This window comes from Perca flavescens, chromosome 4, assembly GCF_004354835.1.
Source record: "Perca flavescens isolate YP-PL-M2 chromosome 4, PFLA_1.0, whole genome shotgun sequence".
In the NCBI taxonomy this organism is placed as follows: domain Eukaryota; kingdom Metazoa; phylum Chordata; class Actinopteri; order Perciformes; family Percidae; genus Perca; species Perca flavescens.
Window position 1 is genome coordinate 26,811,513 of NC_041334.1, and position 20,966 is coordinate 26,832,478.

Below are 20,966 nucleotides of genomic sequence, written 5' to 3' on the forward strand. Positions count from 1 at the left end.
GACCCAAGGAAACACAATGTCGAGTGGGAAATTAATGAGATGAGAAAGCCGCAAGCAGCAATACTGGAGGACAAGCAATCCGCCTGTTCCCAACAGGCACATTTTGAACGGGCGCTGCACTAGTTAAATAAAAAATCCAACCTACAACAGAATTTACAATGGGCTATTTCAATGACGTTGGGCAGTAAAGTTGATATTTATAGACAAACAGCAGCTGTTTCCCCATGAGCTAAAAACAAACCATCCAGACTTTTTGGCTGACATTTTTGGAGACAGACCAGTGACAGTGAATTACAGCCTCACAACATGCCCGCCAGTGTTGTGAGGCTGTTTGAGGTGTAACATCCAAATCAGTTTTAAGTATATGCATGGGTTTCAGGTGTGAATTAGCAAATGTCCCCATACATAACTCAGTGAAATCACCATGGCTGCCAGCAGCTGTCACAGTGTCCTCCCTTATTTACTGTCACTGTAATTTGTGTCTGATAATGTGATCTAGAGACACATCCTGGAGCATCTCCAGGATGTGTCTCTAGATCACATCATCAGACACAAATTAATTAAAACTGAGCTATTGGATTCTGTTGAATTTCCACAGATGAATGCTGCTGTAGAAGTCTTAAAGTTTCATCCTTTAACCTCACAACTAAGCCGGGAAGCCAAAGGCAGTGAACAGTCCAGAACTGATCACTAAGGGCTTTCTTCCCTGTCTGGTTTAATAGCAAGCTGAAAGTAGAAGATGGTGATGGTTGAGATCAGGGGTTTCTACTGGTTAACTGGTTAAGATGGTTAACGTTGCTAAGGTTGGTTCTAGTTTCGAGTCAAGGGGGTAGAGTTAGGATTAGGTTAGCACTGGCTTTAAAGGTGCCCTGCCACACATTTTTTGGAATATGTTAGGTCCATATGTGTTTGTGTTATGTCGTGAATGTGAAAATGAACTGCTACCTCCTCTGTCAGCTCTAGCCACTGAAAAGAAATAAGCAGAGATATCAGGCCAATTACAAAAGCTGGTCAGTCTGACGTGGTGTTGCCTGAGCTCATTACTATTCATGAGCTCGCCCAGTTCTGCTGGGTAAAGGATGCTGATAGCCAGGCTATGATTAGCTAGCTGTTAGCCAATCAGAGTCAAGCAGCTTAGCTCGTTGAATATTAATGAGAACTGGCACAAATCTAGCTGAGTCTTCCTGCAGGCTTTCTATACCGTGCTAGAATGGCTTGAAAAAAGGTAACCAAGGCATTTTCCACAAAAAATGTTACAGAGTCCATGGTAGAACTTCAGACATTATCACAAAGTAATGAAATACGTGTGGCAGAGCACCTTTAAATGTAGGTAAATAAGATTTTAAAGATATTTCTAGTTCTCACAAAGATTGAAGTGCATGTGTATGTCTGTGCGTACTGTACTACCTTCTCTTTATTTTTGTGGACAGTATTATGTGTTGCAGGTAGCTGGTAGAAATCTTCGAGACTTGTTTGTCTAACCACTGAAGTGGCTGAAATCAGCCAAATCGCAGTATCCTGTGGTCCAGAACTACAGCCTGTCAGGACTGTGGACATCCTTTCACTCGTCTATGAATGTGATCCCTTCAATCCTGCAGAGTAAAACAAACAAAGCCTGAATTAACAAAGCACAGAGCACAGTTTGGCTACCCTAAATTTGCAATTATCATTTGGACTAACAATTGCAAAACACAAAAGAAGCGAGTGAGCACAATGTGCAGCAGGAATATTTCCAGATGACAGGGGTGAGGAAAAAGAGGGAATGGCCTTGCCTTCTTAGAAGCCACAGGACAAGTGTCCCTTTGATTGGAGTTAATGGAATTCCACACGGTGGTTTTAGACATTTCATCAGATATATTAATGTCAGAGGGGTCACACCTGAGGAGAGGGAGAGGAGGATGAGAGCAGAAAGAGGACAGGGTTGGGAGTGAGTTGGGGGTTTAGGGAGTTTTCTCAGTGTGTTACAGTAGTATTCACAGGGTGCACTTGAGAGCAGAACACCAAACAAGACAAGCGTGCATATAGATAGACAGGAGGGTGAAGCATTTCTCTCATAATCTTACCACTTCGATCATCTGACCATTTGAGTGTGTGTGTGTACAGTAGGTGTGTATGTGTGTGCTCACCTGGGGTCGTGTGCTTTGGGGGTCTGAACAGGCTCACTGGCCTCCATGGGAATCTGAACAGCAGTTGCATCTTTCTTCTTTGTGCTGAGCATAACCTGTGATTCCTACGAGACACAGCCATGCCACAAACATGTCCAGTCAATATGTGCATCTTTATTTATTTTCATTATTATTTCCATCTGTGTATTTCAATGTAGACTACCTCTTCAATCGTTTTAGATGCATCATCAAGGTTTTTTTTCTTCCACTCAGGCATCAAGTCATCCAGGTAACTTAGCTCTCGCTTGGAGAAACACCAGTCCAGCAGTTTGCGAATGAAAACCAGAGCCAGCACCTTCAGGAAAAATAATTGTATTGTTTTTTAAAACAATAGGAGACATGGAGAGGCTAGCGAAGAGAGAGTGGGGATGTTGACGGAGGCCAACTCACCATCATAGGAAAGACGATGGCGGCAGGTGAGTGTTTGATGATCCAGAGCAGCACCAGACAGGTGAGCTGCGTGAGAGTGAACAAGTGCACCTTCCTCAAGGGGACGTGGCGCAGGTAGATGAAGTCTGGCTGGTGCTTCGCCGGCATACAGAACAACTTTACACGGTCAAAGAACTGAGAAGTGAACGCAAGTGGTGGGGGAGTTAGAGACAGATAGAGTGAGGAAGAGATATGAATTAATGAGAACAGAGCCGGGAGACAGATGGTGAATATGGCAAAAGAGGGAAAGTAATTATGAATGACGGATTTAGTTGGATTAGTCTGGCAATTAACTGTCAGGCCTCATTGAATTGGGATGGAATTAATTAGATCAGGAGAGGGCACCACAGGAACAGCTGCATTAATAAGAGTTTGGGACAGAGGGGGCAAAAGAACAACTTTTCAACAACAATTCCTGCCAGTAATAAGTAATAGTGAAGTAATAAGTATGAAAACACATCTGTTTATAGCATCTTGCAAATTATTCATAAATTCCAGATTGTAAAAAATGGACACTCCCATTGACTCTACCACTAGGGTGCCACAGTCAGAAACTTTCAGATTGCACTCATTGTGGCCTTACTGTAAATCATCTTTACCATATAGGATAATATTCCTGTGTCACATTTCACATTACCTGGATGCCTTTTAATGAGGAGACTCCCATGTAAAGGAAAACACCATACAGCACTGGCATAGGAATGAACTGGAGAAAAAACAACAACATACATTAATAAGCTATTACATATACTCACCTATATTTATTGTATAGGCCCAAATCTGTATGTATTATTTATAGCTTAATCCTTTTATTAGGGTGACTTATTACCATCAGTCCAGAGGCAGCAGATGTAAAATAGCCTCTAGGCTAATTCTGGCACATTTTACATGTATTTATTTATTATTAGTGTGCTTTGTCCCTAATAAATAAACCTGAAATAAATAATCAAAAATATCTCAGCCAGAGGGATGCAGCTATGTGTAGCTCGTCTTACTGACCTGCAGGGCTCCAGTCATGAATACAGAGCAGCCCATGAGCAGGAAGATGAGCAGGCCAGTTAACCTCTGTTCTCTGATGCCCAGGAAGCGAGGCTGTTCTCCTGGAGCCGAGCTCTCTGACTCCAGCTTCAGGCTGTTGACGTGAGAGATGGACAGCACCGTGGCTGCTACGAACCAGGGCAAGCCCATGATGGAGCACACCGCCAGCATCACCCCAACCATGAGCAGGTCCAAGTGGTACCCACAGCCCTTCTGCAGAACAGAAAAAGAGGACAGATAGATACATGTATAACTGGGCTACAGTCTGCAGCTGCAAGCAGCAGTGCATAGATTCATAGGGCAGCTGTATTTTTTCTCACCAGTAGTTTGTGCTCTTTGCGGTTGATGATGACGGCAGTTATCTGTTGGTCCATAAAGATGAGGATGGTGCAGAGAAGAGCAGGAATAGTTGCAGCCAGGACTGTCCACCATGGGTTGCGTCCTATTGGATTGATCAGCCAACCTCTGTCGTCTCTGGTAGGCTGGAGGATCACATCAAATAGGAGTGAGGCCATGATTTAACCATGATCATGTGGCGTTTTATATTAAGGTCGACATTATAATTATTCATTTTTCTATACCTGGAATTTGCTGGGCACCTTTAACTTCTGGGAGGGCACTCCCATGGCATAATCAAGCAGAACCATGACAGCAATAGTAAGGAACACTGCAAAGTCACTGATCATGGACCGCACCTGGGCATGGGAGATAACAACACTCAGAGATCAGTGGTTACTAACTGTGGCATGTCACGTTTCCCAAAAAGTAACCACTTTGCTTAGTGAGCAGGTATATCGGTTGATTACCTTGGTGGGGAAATAACGACTTGTCTTGAATTGTTTGAGGAAGGCAGACATTAAGAAGGTCGAGAAGAACAAGATGGTAGACCAGAAGAGAACATCTGGGGTGTAGGGGCCATGGTGGCCACATGCCGTCCCAACAAAGTGGCCCTGCAGACTGACACACTCCTGTAGGTTAAATAAGAACAAAATGGACTCAGGAGGACTCAAGAGAAAATAATTTAGATCAAAATATTGTTTTATCTAAATCATCTGACTGTCAGGAAGGAGTCTACAAAGCTTAAAGGAAAAAAATACAGAAATACAGAAAACCAAACAAGCCTTTGCTCAGTTATACACACACAGCAGTGAAAGGTTAATCCATTAAATGTCGTTGTCAGTGATTGCAAAGGTCTTTACAGTAAGAGAGGTTAGCTGCTCCAGGGAAGGTGAGCGGATTAGATGAATGTTAACATACATAAACACGCTGGAGCAAATCATGTGGAAGTCACATTAGGCCTGGACAATAATTCAATAACTTATCGTATCGTGATGGACAGTTGATCAATATCAATATAAAACATGTTCAATATATACCGATAAGAGACGGGACCACCAAATCTAGAAACTGGGTTTGTAAGACAGATACGGCCCCATACTTATTTACAGTATTTGTGTGTTTTTCATTGTTTTGTCAACGTTGGGGTTGATAATTGAAGAACAGTTGAATGTTATATGAAGTGTTAAACAGAAATGTTTAAATTCGGCATGTTTATTCTTAGTCTATTTAGGTAATTCAAATGATGAATAGTTATCAATATCGATCAATATGATCAAGCAATATCGTTAGGCCCAGGCCTAAGTCACATTGAGATTAGGCGTCAAAGTGTGTGTGTGTGTGTGTGTGTGTGTGTGTGTGTGTGTGTGTGTGTGTGTTTCCACATAGTTACGTTACCTTGACAGTAAGGTTGGTCCATGGTACAACAGAGGCTGTAATGTTTCTCTCACTCCACAGTTCTAAGGTTTTATTACTGGGGTTATCAGGCTCTGTACACCTACAGCTAGAGAGAGAGAAAGAAAGAAAGAAAGAAAGAAAGAAAGAAAGAAAGAGAGAGAGAGAGACACAAGGAAAATCTGAGATTTTCTTTCTGACAGAAAATGGGCTTGCATGCTTGCTATTCTTTAATTAGGCCAGACAAAAAGGGAACTGCATGAAAGGATGTGATCTGAAGGCTTGTTGAGGAGAGCAGGAATGACAACCAGAGCGAAGCCACAAAGTGAGGGGATGGTTGCAGAGAGAGAATGACAGCTTTGTATTCTTTGAGAAGAACAATGCACATGAAAAAACAATGAAAAGTCTACCAGGTGAGCCAGCAGAGAGAACATTTCGTTACTCACTACGCCAGTGTGAGTTTATCCAGATCGCTGTGTGCATTGAAGGGGTAGACTTCTCCCAAGTGGAAGAGCTTCTCCAAGGCCTCATAGATGAAGATGAGGCAGATGAGGGCGGCAAAGGCCTCCTCTGTGAACCGAGTGATGTAGCACACCAGAGAGCTAGCATCAGTGGCAACCAACACCAAACACAGCAGGGCCGTCCACAGGCCGATGCAAGTCCTCAGCGACAGATAGGACAGGTTGTAGTCCCTGATGTGAAAGGAGAAAAGGAGTTTGTAGGGGATGTAAGTGAATATATAATGGGTTAGCAAAGGACTGCACCAGTGATAATAAAATATTGTCACAAACAGGTTGTTGTAATACATACTTGCAGAACTTGAAGAGGATTTTCTCAAAAACCAACACAGGACCTGTGCTGCCTAGAATGGTGAGAGGCTGACCACCAAACAGAGAGTAGGCTACTCCAGTCATAGACGCACCGAGTAAGGACTCTATGGCACTCTGTAACAAATGTGGAAATAGAGTGTTTGTCTCGTACTCAGTAACATGTACACTGTCTATAATCTTCTAATCACACTGCAGTATGTGACTGTGTCTGAGTGTGTTTGTGCTCTTACGATGCTTCCCTCTGTCGCCTCCCCCAGCAGTCCTCCAAAGGTGATGACAGGAGACATGCAGGCACAGTAGAGGAAGAGGAAAGAGGCCAGACACTGGAGGCTCAGACCGTCCTTAAAGTCACTCAGATAGAACGGAGCTTTCCTCTTGATGTCCAGTATCAGACCACCAAACAACCTAATCATGGCATGCAACAAAAGAAGAGAGGTGCTCAAGAGATTTAAGAGAGGTAATGTCCAGCTGAAACACCCAAAACCTCCGATGGGTCTCGTTGGTGGTAGTGTTCTGTGTTGCACCCTAACCACACCTATCAGCGATGTCACAGTATCCTAGAGTACACTTACTGCATCGAGATGAGAAGTTAAACCACTAAAGGTCAGCAACAACAAGATTTCAGGGGGCGTTAACAGGAAGAATGTTTTTGTGCATGTTTGTCTTTCAGACTATCACACTTGGGTTGTCACTTGCTTGTCCAACCTCGCAATTAACAAGCTCATTTTCTCTAGAGACTGAAGTTGTAGCTGCAGCATGTTGATTTACATGTTTTAATTATGTAAAGACATGTTCAAGGAGTTCAGATAGAGCCTGTATCAGGGCCATATTTAGTTCAGTGTGTTATATGTCACTATTTTTGGTAGCCTACTGTACTTAAATGGCCAGTATGTACTTTATTTTCTTTATTCATTGAAGCCTCTAGGTTTACAGGCTTGTGGTGATGCGCACTGTGCTATAGGTGCCAAAAAAAATCAATGTTTGGTACTGCCAATTTGTTTTGTTTTGTCATGGTTCATGTGTGCAATGAACAATACACTTCGTGAGAAAAAAATCGTGGCAGAGAATCGTGATATCAATTCTAAGCTAAAAAAATCGTGATTCATATTTTTCCCCGAATCATGCAGGCCTACTCAGCTCCTCACAACTTCAAATTTAGATATGGTGGATCCGGCAACTGACAAACATGATGGAGAGTGCTAACTCAGCCCCAGGCTTCCATACAGAAAACACAACAGGTGCCATGTTTTCCACAGGCTCTCTTTATGGAAGCATCTCCCGATATTCACCAATTGTGTTGTATGACATCTTTCTTTTTTTGACACCTGAATTTGGCTTCTATATTTACCATGATAGATATAATAGCAGCCATTACTAAAGCAATAAGCCTGTGTAATCAACCTGCAAATGACAGCTTACCTTCCAGTTCTCTGTAGCTCTGGCCCGTGGTGCTCAGCATGTAGTTCTTCCTCTACCTGGAAGGTTCCGCCATTAGGGACTCCTGGCATCTTTCTCTTCTCCTGCAGGCACCCAATAACAGTCCAGGAAAAGACAAATTAAAAAATAGCTCTCTATTTTTTTTATTTTACCTTCATTTAACCAGGAAAAGACTCATTGAGATTAAAACTCTCTTTTTCAACAGTGTCCTGGCCAAGACAGGCAGCAGTACAACCACACATACACACAAACACAAAATACACAAAAACATTCAAAACATAAAACAACTGAATCAGCAATTTTTTCAAAGTCAACCACAATCCTAAATACATCAGGCAAATCATCTACAGCCAGATGTGGCTGCTTCCAAGTCAATTAACATCCTCTTAAAAGCGACCAATGAGACCAGCTCATTAAGTTTCATGGATTTCCGTAACTTGTTCCAGGTAGAGGGAACAGCAAACTTAAACACCTCTCAGTTCTAACCTTTGGAACAGACAGAAGGAAAAGATCCTGGGAATGAAGATTGTAAATCCCGGTACTACACTTACACTTACGTATGTATACACCCACTCTTGGTTTTATTGCACCCTTAACAAAGTTGTAAAATGAATCTTTGTCTATGTCATAGCTGTGTACCTGAGAGGGGACACTCTTTGGTGGCTCGATGCGGATGGAGGGGTCCCACTCTCCTGGTGGCAGGACCGTCACCTGGTCCAGAAATTCATCTATCCCAGCCAGCAGGTCACTTCTGTCCTTTGCCTTGTAGGCTACATCATGGAAGATCTGGTTCCAGACAAAAGTGAAGGACAGAGGGAAATAAATTGACTGCTTTTGCAAGACAGATGTTGAGATTTAATTTGTTCTGTGAAGGTTTTTGAAGTTAGATATTAATTGACAAAGTTTACTTACTTCATCTGTCATGATGGTCGCCATGGAGCGTCCAATTTCATGGTATTGCTGAGCCTTTCCATCGGGGCCCAGCAGAATGAAGAGGAACCTGATATTTGTCAGCAGATTATTTAGAGTATGTAAAGCATTCCTGGATTATTGACTTGACACATCATTTAAATTTATGACTAAACAATTGTTTATGTGGCCGTCTACCTGGTAGGTATGGGGACCTCAGTGAGTCCGGTGAGCAGCACAGCAGGGGAGAGGCGGACAAAGGCCACAATGGGCCTCTCCAGGAAGTCCAGTTCTCCCACCAGTACATTGGAGGCCTCTGCACCCTCTGGGATCTTCTTCATGAAGTGCATGTCCACCTGGTGAGACAAGGCAGAAATGACTTAATACCTAAGAGTTGTACATAAAGCTCTCCCACCACAGGTGCAGTATTATGTCAGAGGAGCTAGATAGAATTGCAGTGCTAGGGGTGTTAAACTGTACAGATATGCACTACAAAATTCCAGGTGGAAATTACTGGCTAAATAGAAGCTTGTATATTTGTCCTATGTGGCTGTACTTAACAGTCTTGCAGTGATGGGCTGCTGCTGCTGCTGCTGTGGGATACACTTTGAACAAATGTAGTTCTCCTGTTGTTTCATAGGGGGCACTATGTGACCTAGTTGATGAAAGCACACCAAACATTGATCACAGATCTTAGCAGTGTGCAAGCCTGAAGATGATGATCTTACATTGCTGTGGTCAGATGTGTTAATTATATCTACCACTTTCTATAGTCTAGTGTGGTCTTCACAGCATCCATGCAAAGACATGAACAGTGTGCACGGAGAAACTGCACACATTTATGAGAAAGAAAACTTGCTTGTTTACCTTGCTAAGGTCCACTGGGGCGCTGTCCTGTCCGCCACCGTTTTTAGCGGGTTCTGTAGTTGGCTGAGGCTGGGGAGATGTGGCTGACCCTGCTAGTAAGGTGTGGGTGTGTATGTATGTGCAAATAAGTGTGTATGTGTGTTTGAGAGAGAGAGAAAGAGGATCAGAATTAGTACATATATCTTTTGGCCTGCCAAGTGCAAAAAATAAATAAATAAATAAAAACTATGAGGGAAGAAGCTTAGTAGTAGTATTAGCTGCCTTATCGCCCATTTGCTCAGGAACATGTTTTGGCAGTCTGTCCCTGAAAGCATTAGTGACTGCATGTCAAGTGATTAGCACAAGTGTTACTGTTTAAAGATCATGCTTTCCTATGTGTCTGTTACTTAGTCTTGTTGCTTTTAGTCTCCTCATGTTTACTCGTATTCCCTAGTTTTTCTCCATCCATCATTCTGATATAAAAAAGTCTTATGTAATCTTATTATAGCAAACAGCTGTTGCTGACTAAAGTAATTATAAGTCAACTCATATTTATTATAATTTATATCCATAAGAGTAGATTTCTACATTTGATTTATACCGAGAAATTGAAATGATCAGTGATAACTAAATCTAATATTTGTGTGCATATGATGTACAGTGTGAAACCCACCTGTCAGATGGAGCTCTGACTGTTTGCGGGTTCCCTCAGCGATGGAGCGCACCATGGGCATCAGGTTCTTCTTCTTCTCGTTCTGGTGGTGGTGTCTCTTCAGCAGAGCCTCACGCACCTTCACTCTCACAGTGTCGTCCAGCTCATTGGACGCCTCCTGGTGGTCCAGCACCATGTCTGCAACACACGGACAAAGAAATCAGACTTTGGACTTTTTCAAATCAATGGCATCAGACAGCTTTTATTTGTACAGTATGCATTTATTTGTACTATTTTGACCAGAACTGTAACTCATTTATAATCAATAAGCTCTACACACAAAATAATACTAATAGACCTTTCCATCCAAACGTGGTTAGCGCTGCACTTGCCGCTGGGTTCAGCACATATCTACAGCGTGCTGCGCCCAAAGTTTAACCAGGTTGCCGCTGGGTCGAGCAAAGCGCAAAACGCAACCCATTGGAAACAATGGGTTTCAGAGCGCAGAGCTGCCGTTGCCGCCTTCGCTCTTAAAGGCCCTTTATGATCCAACTATAGAGCCTTTATTGAACTATGAAAAATTAGCTTTTTCCTTTAATTTCTGTAGTTAAAATGTAATAATCTGTCAACATGTAAAGCCACAGTACTGAGCAGAAAGTGTGTGTGTTGGAAGTGGTCGGTCAATACATTGTCCAACGTATCAGGTCATGAGGGACTGCAGAGAATAATCACCATCTCTTTATCTCTCTCACCCCTTCTGCTCTCCTCCCTCTCCCAGTCTTTTCTTTTTCATACTGACTTGCTGAGTCAGTACTGGATCTTTCCTTCCTTTCCTTCCCTCCTCCACAGTCAATCAAAGTGTCTGTCTGACACACACACACACACACACACACACACACACACACACACACACACACACGTGAACACTGCAGTGCCTGCATTCATTCTGAGCACACTTCAAGGACAGCACTAATGTGTCGAGCTCAGCTCAGTATAATCAGCCATGTTACAGTAATTAGGACAGTGACAAGTGAACCGCCTGAAATCAAATCAAAACCACCAAATGATACACCTAACGTAGCCTCCACCCACACTTCATAGACTTGAGATATAGCTTCTAATTTAAGACTACAGCAACAGCTCTGCCTCCTCTGGTGTATCACTTAACAGGTGACCATCAGTTATTCATATGAAACATACATTCAATAATATCTTTCATGTGTTAAAAAAAGAACCAGTGTATAGATTAGAATATGCAATTTATGCAATATCAAGCTTTTTCAAGACATTGTCTTTGTCTCAGTTTGCCACACCAAATAAGCATCTTAGCTACTGTTTGGAGTCCAGGTGCTGCTGGCAGGAGTCATGTGGAGAAGAGAGGGACTTAAGAAGAGCAGTGGAAATCTGGAGAAGAGGAATGATTGCAGGCAACAAGGTCATTCAGGGTGTAAACCTCTCACAATGAGGAAGACTTACAGTGTGTGTGTGTTAGAGGATGGATACCCAGTTCTTCGGTGTGTTGCAGACAGGCCGGGCCGGGTTCGGACAGATATTTAGAAATAATGTTTGGGTTCGGGTCGAGTTCGGTCACGACGACCTATTTTTTGTGAAGTGACCTTGGGTGTCATGAATGGCGCTTTAAATAAAATGTATTATTATTTGTACTGTATATAAAAATCATCTATTTATCTGTCAGGTTAAGAACTGTGGTAATGTTCTTACTCATTGGACGTAAATGGGCAGTGCTTATCCAATTGTGTGCTTGCATGCAAATTACAGGTGCGACGTATTTGCATAATTGCATGCAAATGAGCTTGAACTGTGGCAGCAGCAGCTATGTAATTGTAGATGAAATGCAAATCAGGTTCAACAGAAGTTCAGCTGCAATATTGAAGGAAAACAACCTCAGAGCAACCGTACAGTTTGTTCAGCTTAATTGCACAAACTGATGCGTCACAGCCGCTGGTACAAGGTTGCATCATGTAATGACACTGGACAGTGCTTGTGTATGTTTACATCTCTATGATTGACAACTTGTGCGTCTGTTTATGTGTTTCTGCATCCAGCACGATGATAATGGTCCTCGCAGGCCTGTACTGCATGTGTGTCTCATCTCTTATGAGGATAAATCGATTTGTAGCAGCCATCCAGCGAGCATCTTGGCTGAGATATGGAGTCTTTTTTATATCAATAAATGTAATATGTACTCGACAGGAGCAAGAAGTGACTTTAGAGAGCAGGAAAGAGAAAGACAGGAAAACAATTTGTGGAATCATACATCCATTTGAAGAAGCAACACCTGTCACTAACACCAATGACAAAAACTGATGCCTTACAATTGTTCAGACAGAGCTTTTCTTTATCTCTCGGAATAGATAACGCTCTGGTACTGAGATATTAATATATGTCTCACCTGCAATCTCTTCGATGCTGTCAGCGTGCATGTCAAGCAACACACTGCCATTGATGATGCAACTGCGGAGCTCAAACAGGCTGTGGAGGGAGAGAGTAGCGACATAGGGCTTGCTCCACCTCTCCCCGCCATCCTCCACGTCTTCCTCAAACTTCAGCCACCTGTAAGGCATAACAGGCGAGACGTTTGCAAGTGGAAGTAAATGTTAAGTGTTGTTACTTTTATCTTTTAAGTTCTATTCATCAAATTTTGTTACAACTTAAAAATGCTCTTAAATTCAGGAGAGTTCATGAGGTTTCTTAAGTCAGTTGAGAGTATGATGAAGGCTATCTAAAGCAATATATATCATTCAGGAGCGAGGTAGATTTAGATCATATTATTTGCAATTCATTTGAACATTTCAAAATACCATTTTCTGCCAGCAGCAAGAATAACGCTGACATTGATTTTGTTTGCTTTTCTTTTTGTTTCCATTTCAGCCATTTTTTTTCTATTATTCAATCCCTATTTATGAATTGTTATTTTATATTAGAAATATATAAGATATATGAAATGCTAGTGAGGATACTAAGGATTTAACATAAACAAAATTAACTTTTTGAAAATAATTTAAATTAAGTTTTTGCAGACACATCACTGAGTAAATCAAAGGATAAAACAAGAATTAAAAATATGGCAGATGTAGCATTAAATCCATGCCTCTGACTGGCTATTCCTACATGATTAATCATGTTGTAAAATGTCACTAATCCTACACTTTGCTGTAAGTAGGAGTGAGTTGCTTGATTGATGTGTGTTAAGAACCTGATACTCCCATGATGGGCCTTCAGAGCATTCTTAAGTTTAATACTTAGAGCTTTGATCAATACAGGCCCAGATCAACTCAGTGCAGACAGGAAGAAAGGAGCATTAGAGCTTAAAAGGAAAGATGTGTTTCTTTCCTCCCAGGAAAAATGCTGTTGACATAAATATTAACCACACAATATGAGAGAAAGGTTTGACATTAGCATGTGAAACTGAGCTTTGGCATTTGACCAGAATGAATTAGATCACAGGAGTGTTTTTTTTGTCACTCCTCTCCTTGGAGCTTTGAGCAAACTGACCAAATAATTATCCACTGAGCTTTAAATGTAACTAGACGTCTCTCTTCGTAACTATACAGCTGTAGAGCTGCTGGGCTGTCACAAGAGTTATTGCCAAGCATTGTTGCCAACAGCTCCCAGAGGAGATCCTGACCTGGCTGTTTCCTTCCACTCAGCATCCTTGCCATCCTTCACACAGATCTCATCCAGCTCAGTGAACAGCTCGTGGGCCACATGTTCAGCATCCTCCTCTGTGCCCAGAATGAACTGGACCCGCTGGGACGGCGTGTCTGAGGAAGCAAGAGGATGCAAGGGAGCAAAAAGAGGTTCTCAAAACACTGGTTACTTTGTCATTACATGTATTTAAAAATGACTACTGGGTCCACACACACACACACACACACACACACACACACACACACACACACACACACACACACACACACACACACACACACACACACACACACACACACACACACAGCATTCCCTAGCCCCTTACCCTAACCTTAACCATTACAACTGAATGCCTAACCTTAACCCTTACCCTCACCTTAACCATAACCTAATTCTAACCCTAATCCTAAAACCAAGTCTTGACCCTCAAACAGCCCTTTAACCTTGTGGGGATCAGCATTTTGGGCCCCACAAGGCTGTGCAGACCCCACAAGTATACTGTATTCTATGTTTTTTGGACCCCACGAATATAGTAAAACAGGTACACACACACACACACACACACACACACACACACACACACACACACACACACACACACACACACACACACACACACACACACACACACATAGAAATATACCAAACACACATGCAACATGCTGACTAGTTCCTGCTCTTTTTTAGCCTGGGGTGCTGTATGTGTGTGCCCACACAATTGCTAGGCTTTGTAACTACTTCCTCTCTGGGAGGTGGAGGTGCAAAGTAGGCCACGCATGCATGTTCTACACTGAATCATCTATTTTGTCATCTCTCTCTGACTGATAAATGACTGGATGAGCCAAAAGAAATACTGTTTTATGGTTCTGCGGAGGCTCCACGCAGAGCTTTCGCCGTAGCCAATGTAAGTGGCGTGATGTTTTATACTTGTACTCGCACTTGTGTGTGCGTCGAGCCGGCATGTGTGTGTGTGTGTGTGTGTGTGTGGGGGGGGGGGTGTGGTAGAGCGAGGGAGAAGTGAGAGAGTGACGGCGATTAGCTTCGGAGCGAGTACCGACTCTAGAGTCATAGTGAGAGAAACAAAGTGTCTCCCCTGTGCTTTCTGACCACGGTGAGAAATCTTTAGCAGGAAAAGTTCCTCTCCTTGATTTCATGTTGTTTATGGAGAAGGAGAACCAGGAAATGAGTCGGGGGAAATGCAACGCTTCCAAGCCACGGCCGAACGACTTGCGTCGTTGCGACGTGTAGTTACATTTTTCGAGAGGTGCACATCAGGCTACGGCGTAGGCTCCAGTGTAGGTTTGTGTCTTCACGTTCCTTCATGCGTAGCAACAGCGTAGATTTCACGCAGAAGTACAAATCAGCCTTAAGAAGAGGTTTGGTGTGTGTTACCATGACTGGAGGTGGCCGTCTCACTATCCTCGCTCTGTTGAGTTGCGATGCTTCCTGCCCTTCTGTCTCTCTTGCGGTGCCGAGAGCCGTGGGCCTTGTGGTGACGATGGCTCTGCCTGGGCATCCGAACCCCCACAAACAGAGTCCTGTGGCCTGGCATAGAGGCGAGACGCATACTTAGTATCAGGATTTACTTCAAAATAAATATGTAGACATTGGAATTATTTAAGTGCAACTAAAGTTTATTTAGTATAAATACTGCTCAAGAGAGCATTGAAAAAAACATAAAACACCATCATGGAGATATTAATGGCCATAAAGATTCTGGGGAGTTCAGTAATTGCACATTCACGGGAGGACAAAATAAAAAAGGAATGTATTATGAATAAAACGATCTGTTATCTTTAGATAAGCTTGAGGCTTTCCTGAACTGTGTAAATGTACATATACTTAAAGAAGTCTCACAATGAACCTCTTAGCAAGTTATCTGATGAAGGTTGCGACTTAGGCATCATGCCTGTCATGTGGCTATGTTTACCTCCTGTTAATTCGACGACATGTGACTGCAGCTTGTCCAATTTACTTTCAAAGACATTTGTCTGATTATCAGACCTCTTTTAAAGCTGATACATACTGTAGAACTCATTGGAAATTTGTTTACACCCAGCCTACATGACTCTCCTGTCGTTGAGTTGTGGTGTTTGTGTAATCTTGTCCACTTATAATTATAAGTGTATTATAAATACATCCATAAGTAGGCCTACATTTCATTTCAGGCTTTCTGATGAGATAATATAAAATCCTAATTGGATGAGGCTAAAACTGGCATATTTCTGTATTCCAGCTTGAACGACTGCTAAAGGGGAAAGCAGAGTTGATTAAGGTGCACCGTGGTCTCTCCGCTCAGTAGGTTAAAGTGACTGAGAGTAAAAGAGGGTTAGGTGCAGGGAGAATCAGCCTTCTGTCCCACACTGCTCTCAATCTGAGCCAATTATCACCAGTGCATTTAGTGTCCAATGCAACCTGTTGTGATAACAAGAGACTGAATGGCAAAAATACTTAGGGGCAAGAACAAAAATACTTCACTGCAGGGCACAAAGGAGGTCTGCATAGGTTTCAATCTAACGCTGCCTTGAAAGAAGAAAAATGTAAAACTATTTATTTTGGAACTGTGTGCAGAACTGATTTTGTTGAAAGAAATCATTCTTCATTAATAATAATTACATGTTACTCACCTTCTAGTTCCTCCTTTTCATAGTGGATGTTCAGTACTGAGCTGGTCCCTCCCTGGTCTACCACCACCTCCTCATCTGGCCTCTGATGGACACACACACAAGGACACACAATTGTTGCTGTTTTTTTTTTACAATGCCCTTTGTCTCCAGTGGCCATATTGTTTTCATGGAAAAGTTTAACTTTGTAGAACACCTTCAGCCCTTCAAGATCAGTCTGTCAAAGGAAACCTGAAAGGGTCATTATGTTCAGAAGTATCATGTTAAAGACAAACTTCTACAATGTAACAGAGCCACTAATTGGCCAAACCAGCAACAGCTTCTCTTTTTTTTTTTGCATCAAATTCCAGACAGTCTATTCTCAGAACGTCTGGCACAGACGCACAGAGAAGGACAGGCAGGCATGCACACACATCGATAATACACACACACACACACACACACACACACACACACACACACACACACACACACACACACACACACACACACACACACACACACACACACGTTAGAGGTAAACAGAGCTTGTGTCAATTGGAGAATGTGCTAGGCTCTACTGTCGAAGGGAAATCAAATCAAATCAAATTAGCAGAGATTCACATCTATCAGGGTTGCTGCTGTGGGCAGAGTGCTGCAGGATGTTGCTGTTTTACTGTCCCAGTAAAGAAGCGTTCTCAGAAACAGTGCTGCAGTGTTGTAGTCACTCTTGCAAAAACTATACACTAATTTATAAAAAACATATTTGGTTACCATATGAAACACACGTTTCATATGACTCAATTCTGTTTGAACCAGTTACACACTGCTGTTGCTAACCTAAAATACTTCTAGCAATTCTACTTCTAAGTGATTAGAGTACTGTAAATGACGTACACCGAGAAAGTGCAAATATACAATAAGTTCACCAAACACTACACAAGACCAATGCTGCAGAATGAGGAAAATATAATGTATTTCTCTCCATATACCCAAATCAGTCAACATGTCAACATGGAGAATCCCAACAAAACATGTCCCAGTTTTCATGCTACTACAGTAGTTTGCATAACACTGTTAGTTCAGCAAACAACAGACAAACATAATATACTGTATACAGTGCAGGTTACAATTACAGTATAAAAAAAAATAACAACAACAAACAAAATTAAAGATCTGAAAAAAAACTGAAAATACAGTACACAAAATACTAGACTTACCTGCTACATTTTTATAGTGCTTAAACCTGATTACAATTAAGCAATCATGTGTTTGCGCACCTAATGGCTGTTTCCAATGTGATATCATGACTTTGCGTAAACATACACGCCACTTTCTAAAGCCAAGTGGCGCGTGTTGTCTGTACGCTTTATGAGCTATCCGCGTGTATGTCTACGCAGAAGAACGGGACGTTGAATTTGGAGCTACCCGCGTGTATGTCTACGCCGTGTATGTCTACGCCAGAACGGGACATCGCATTTGGATCTCCGGTTGGGTTTAGGAAAAGAAGAACGGGACGGTTGGATTTACGAAAACAATAACGGGACGCGGGACAACAACACTTTTTGGTTGGGCACGAAAAGATGAACGGGCTTGGGTTTAGGAAAAAAAGAAAGCAACGGAAACGTGACACGCGGGACATGATCCCCGGTCTCCTGAGTGAAAGTCCTGTGTTTGACCCATCCACCACCTCGAACCAACCTCCCTACGTGGATTTTCGCCCTTTCATACTACTCGCTACGGCGTAAATTCACACGCAATCGCAAGGTAATTTAAGTCGCTAAAAAGCGAGTATGCGTCTTGATAACCAATAATGGCATACAAAACGGCACTTCATGAGATCAGGCTGGTGTTTCACAGATTGGCTCATAGGTGTGGTAATTTGACAGTCAGTGTTTTGGAATTGTCAGGAAGTGACATCATGATATACTTCTGTGTCTAATGCATACAAGCGTGTTTTGTGTTTTGCAAATCACTGTGTGTATTGTATCGCAAAAAGTGTGAGGCTGACATTGTGCTTATAGTGGTGCACATTTGGGCCAATGTTTTGTTTTGTGTAATACTTTTGATTTCAGTGTGTAAGCAATCGGCAAAAACTGTAATCCTCCGTTTCTTCCTTGGCTACTAGTAACTGCGTGGAGGAGGGGTGGGGGCTGTGTGCGATCACGCGAGGCTTGTATCATGTGGACCGGCTGACAATTTAGTCGTTATTACTTAGAAATCCTCATGGGGGCGACAGAAACTGCGCACTATAGCTTTAACGCATAAATCAGACGATACACAGGCAATTTAGCGATATCCCTGCAGTCTTGAAATAAAATCCTGAGTCGTCTTCATCCGAGACCGAGACAAGACCGAGTACAAATGTAGTTGATTCTGAGACGAGACAGAGACCTTCAGAAAGTGGTCCTGAGACCAAGACCGGTCTTGAATACTACAACACTGCAGTGCTGTTTGCTCAAGTGCAGTGGTGAGTGCTGTCCGTCGTCATCCTATGATAATTTAAAAAAGAGAATGAAAATGAAACTTTTTAAATATCTTCACTCCCACTCTTAGAAAATGATACCGTATTAGTGCAATGGAAATAAAAAAATATCTTGGTCTGTCTGAGCAGCATGTAAGAGCAGCATCCTCATTTATTCTGGCTTATGAGAAATATAAAGCCATATGTCCTGTGAGAATGATTGGTCCCTTTATATAAACTTCCCAGGACATAAAACTACATTGCACTACCCTGTGCATATATAACTGTGTGTATTGCTGTTAAGTGTGTGTATGGAGCAATATCAAGCATTGAGTTCTCCTGATAAAACACCAATCACAGTTTATTGACAAAAAAACACTTTAGAATTTTGCTGGTTTCCGCCTACAGTTATGAAATGTGATAGATGGGGATGGTGCTGTGTGCGTGAATGTATCCGTATTATCTCTATATCAGACTGTATTTCTTTTTTACACGCACAACTAAGCTGGTTTTTTGTCTCATTTCTTCAGCCTCTCATATGCTGCTAAAAATTGAACAGCTAATATTAACACAAAATTGTGAAAAAAAGAATTAACATGCAGATACATGTCTTACCTTATTAGAAGCAAAAAACTCAGATCCAAAAAGCTTTTTGTGATGCTTTTTTTAACCAACTGCTTTAATATCTGTGCAGACGGTCACTTATAAGTCACACAACAGTTTAAAACAGCTTTGGGATCATGCTGCTTTCCTTTCACACCCTCTCCACCATATCAGTGCTGTGGGATTTCTTTCTATTTCCATGACTGAGCACTTCTTTATCCCAAGACAATTCTGTCCTTGTAAAAAATAAGGCCACTTAATAAGGAAGTCATGCTTGGGCAAAACACCAAATGTGACTCATGGTTTTCTAATTATTTTTATGCAAGGGATGGAAGAGGAAAGAGCTGTTAAATGTGTATTTACATGTTCCTGTCAAAGTGTCCGTCAGCAAGGCACTAAACAGCACTTGGTTTAGAGGAGAGGCTTGTTCATTCACAGTAGCTATGATATATCTTGTACTGAGCACTGGGATACTAGAAGGGAAAATATAAATAATACTATAAAACATAAACCTGTCTTTATCTTTGTAAATAAGCATGGTCATCCATTCAGCCTGCCTGGTTAAAATACTTTTGAGTAAAGTTAGATGACACCATATATTTCTTTCTTTCTTAAAAAAGATATTGACTATGACAACATGTGTAGAAGAATCCACTGTATGTGTACAAGTACACATGCTCCGTGTGGAATAATTATTTATAATTCTTAAAATAATTGTTTTTGCCACTTGGAAGCAGAGTTGTGAACACAACATTGACATGATATCATCACCTTTTAAGTTGCCATGGTAAGCGTGTTAGCAAACAGTTGCACATTTACACATCCAGCAGTTACGGAGCAACATTAGCATTCATTTGGAGTCGTGTTTGTTTTTCACCTGAATGAATGTAAGTCCAATATTTACTCTCTGATTTTGGTCTCCACCAACTCATTAGGGAAATATCTGTCTCTTTAGCTGCTAAATGCTTCACTATGTTCACCAGCTAGCTAACTTTGTCTGTCTGCCAATCGGTGCTGAGCAGGTATGTACGGTGGGTTTTTAAAACCTCCTTGCGGAAAACAGTTGCCTGCTGCCGCAGTAAAGAGTGAAACAAAACAGTGAAGTTGCTATAAACAGTTGTGTGCACAGGATTGTTTTTCTTTAAAGTGGCTATAATATATATTTTTAGAAAAAAATAACAATGTGAGAGAAACTCGTGCTAAGTCAAGTCAGCTGATCATTCTTTGCAGGTTCATCACTACGAGTTCCTCTCACATTGTTATTTTTTTTTTTTAGATTGATTATAGCCACTTTAAAGAAAAACAATCCTGTGCCCTGCAATCTCTCCCTACTTTTACATGACACACACACACATACACACAAACACACACACACACACACACACACACACACACACACACACACACACACACACACACACACACTGTTATCAGTCAGTGCAGCTGTGGCTGGTGAATTAGGGCTGTGTGGGTTTGGGCTCAGGCTGGAGGCAGTCGGCTCCATTAGGACTGGAGCTTTACCAAACATATAGACACACAACAAGAATGAATGGATGAGAGAGTGAGAGAGACTCTAAAAACTGTTTG

At 41.9% G+C, this 20,966-nt stretch overlaps 1 protein-coding gene across 1 annotated transcript in view; it reads right to left on the reverse strand.

Annotated features, from left to right (window-relative positions):
• Positions 1-466: 466 nt before the first annotated feature.
• Positions 467-20,966, reverse strand: part of slc4a8 (solute carrier family 4 member 8) — a 28,138-nt gene continuing 7,638 nt past the window's right edge. The window contains exons 2-25 of the mRNA XM_028575073.1: positions 16,337-16,418; positions 15,102-15,254; positions 13,687-13,822; positions 12,451-12,611; positions 10,059-10,235; positions 9,407-9,495; positions 8,738-8,895; positions 8,543-8,630; positions 8,270-8,416; positions 7,613-7,713; positions 6,424-6,598; positions 6,174-6,307; positions 5,810-6,055; positions 5,367-5,472; positions 4,439-4,600; positions 4,214-4,327; positions 3,953-4,114; positions 3,594-3,845; positions 3,232-3,300; positions 2,556-2,729; positions 2,329-2,460; positions 2,127-2,230; positions 1,773-1,878; positions 467-532 (exon numbers count right to left, since the gene is read on the reverse strand). Of these exons, the coding sequence (XP_028430874.1) occupies positions 467-532; positions 1,773-1,878; positions 2,127-2,230; positions 2,329-2,460; positions 2,556-2,729; positions 3,232-3,300; positions 3,594-3,845; positions 3,953-4,114; positions 4,214-4,327; positions 4,439-4,600; positions 5,367-5,472; positions 5,810-6,055; positions 6,174-6,307; positions 6,424-6,598; positions 7,613-7,713; positions 8,270-8,416; positions 8,543-8,630; positions 8,738-8,895; positions 9,407-9,495; positions 10,059-10,235; positions 12,451-12,611; positions 13,687-13,822; positions 15,102-15,254; positions 16,337-16,418 (3,294 nt within the window). The remainder of the gene's footprint in view (positions 533-1,772; positions 1,879-2,126; positions 2,231-2,328; positions 2,461-2,555; positions 2,730-3,231; positions 3,301-3,593; positions 3,846-3,952; positions 4,115-4,213; positions 4,328-4,438; positions 4,601-5,366; positions 5,473-5,809; positions 6,056-6,173; positions 6,308-6,423; positions 6,599-7,612; positions 7,714-8,269; positions 8,417-8,542; positions 8,631-8,737; positions 8,896-9,406; positions 9,496-10,058; positions 10,236-12,450; positions 12,612-13,686; positions 13,823-15,101; positions 15,255-16,336; positions 16,419-20,966) is intronic.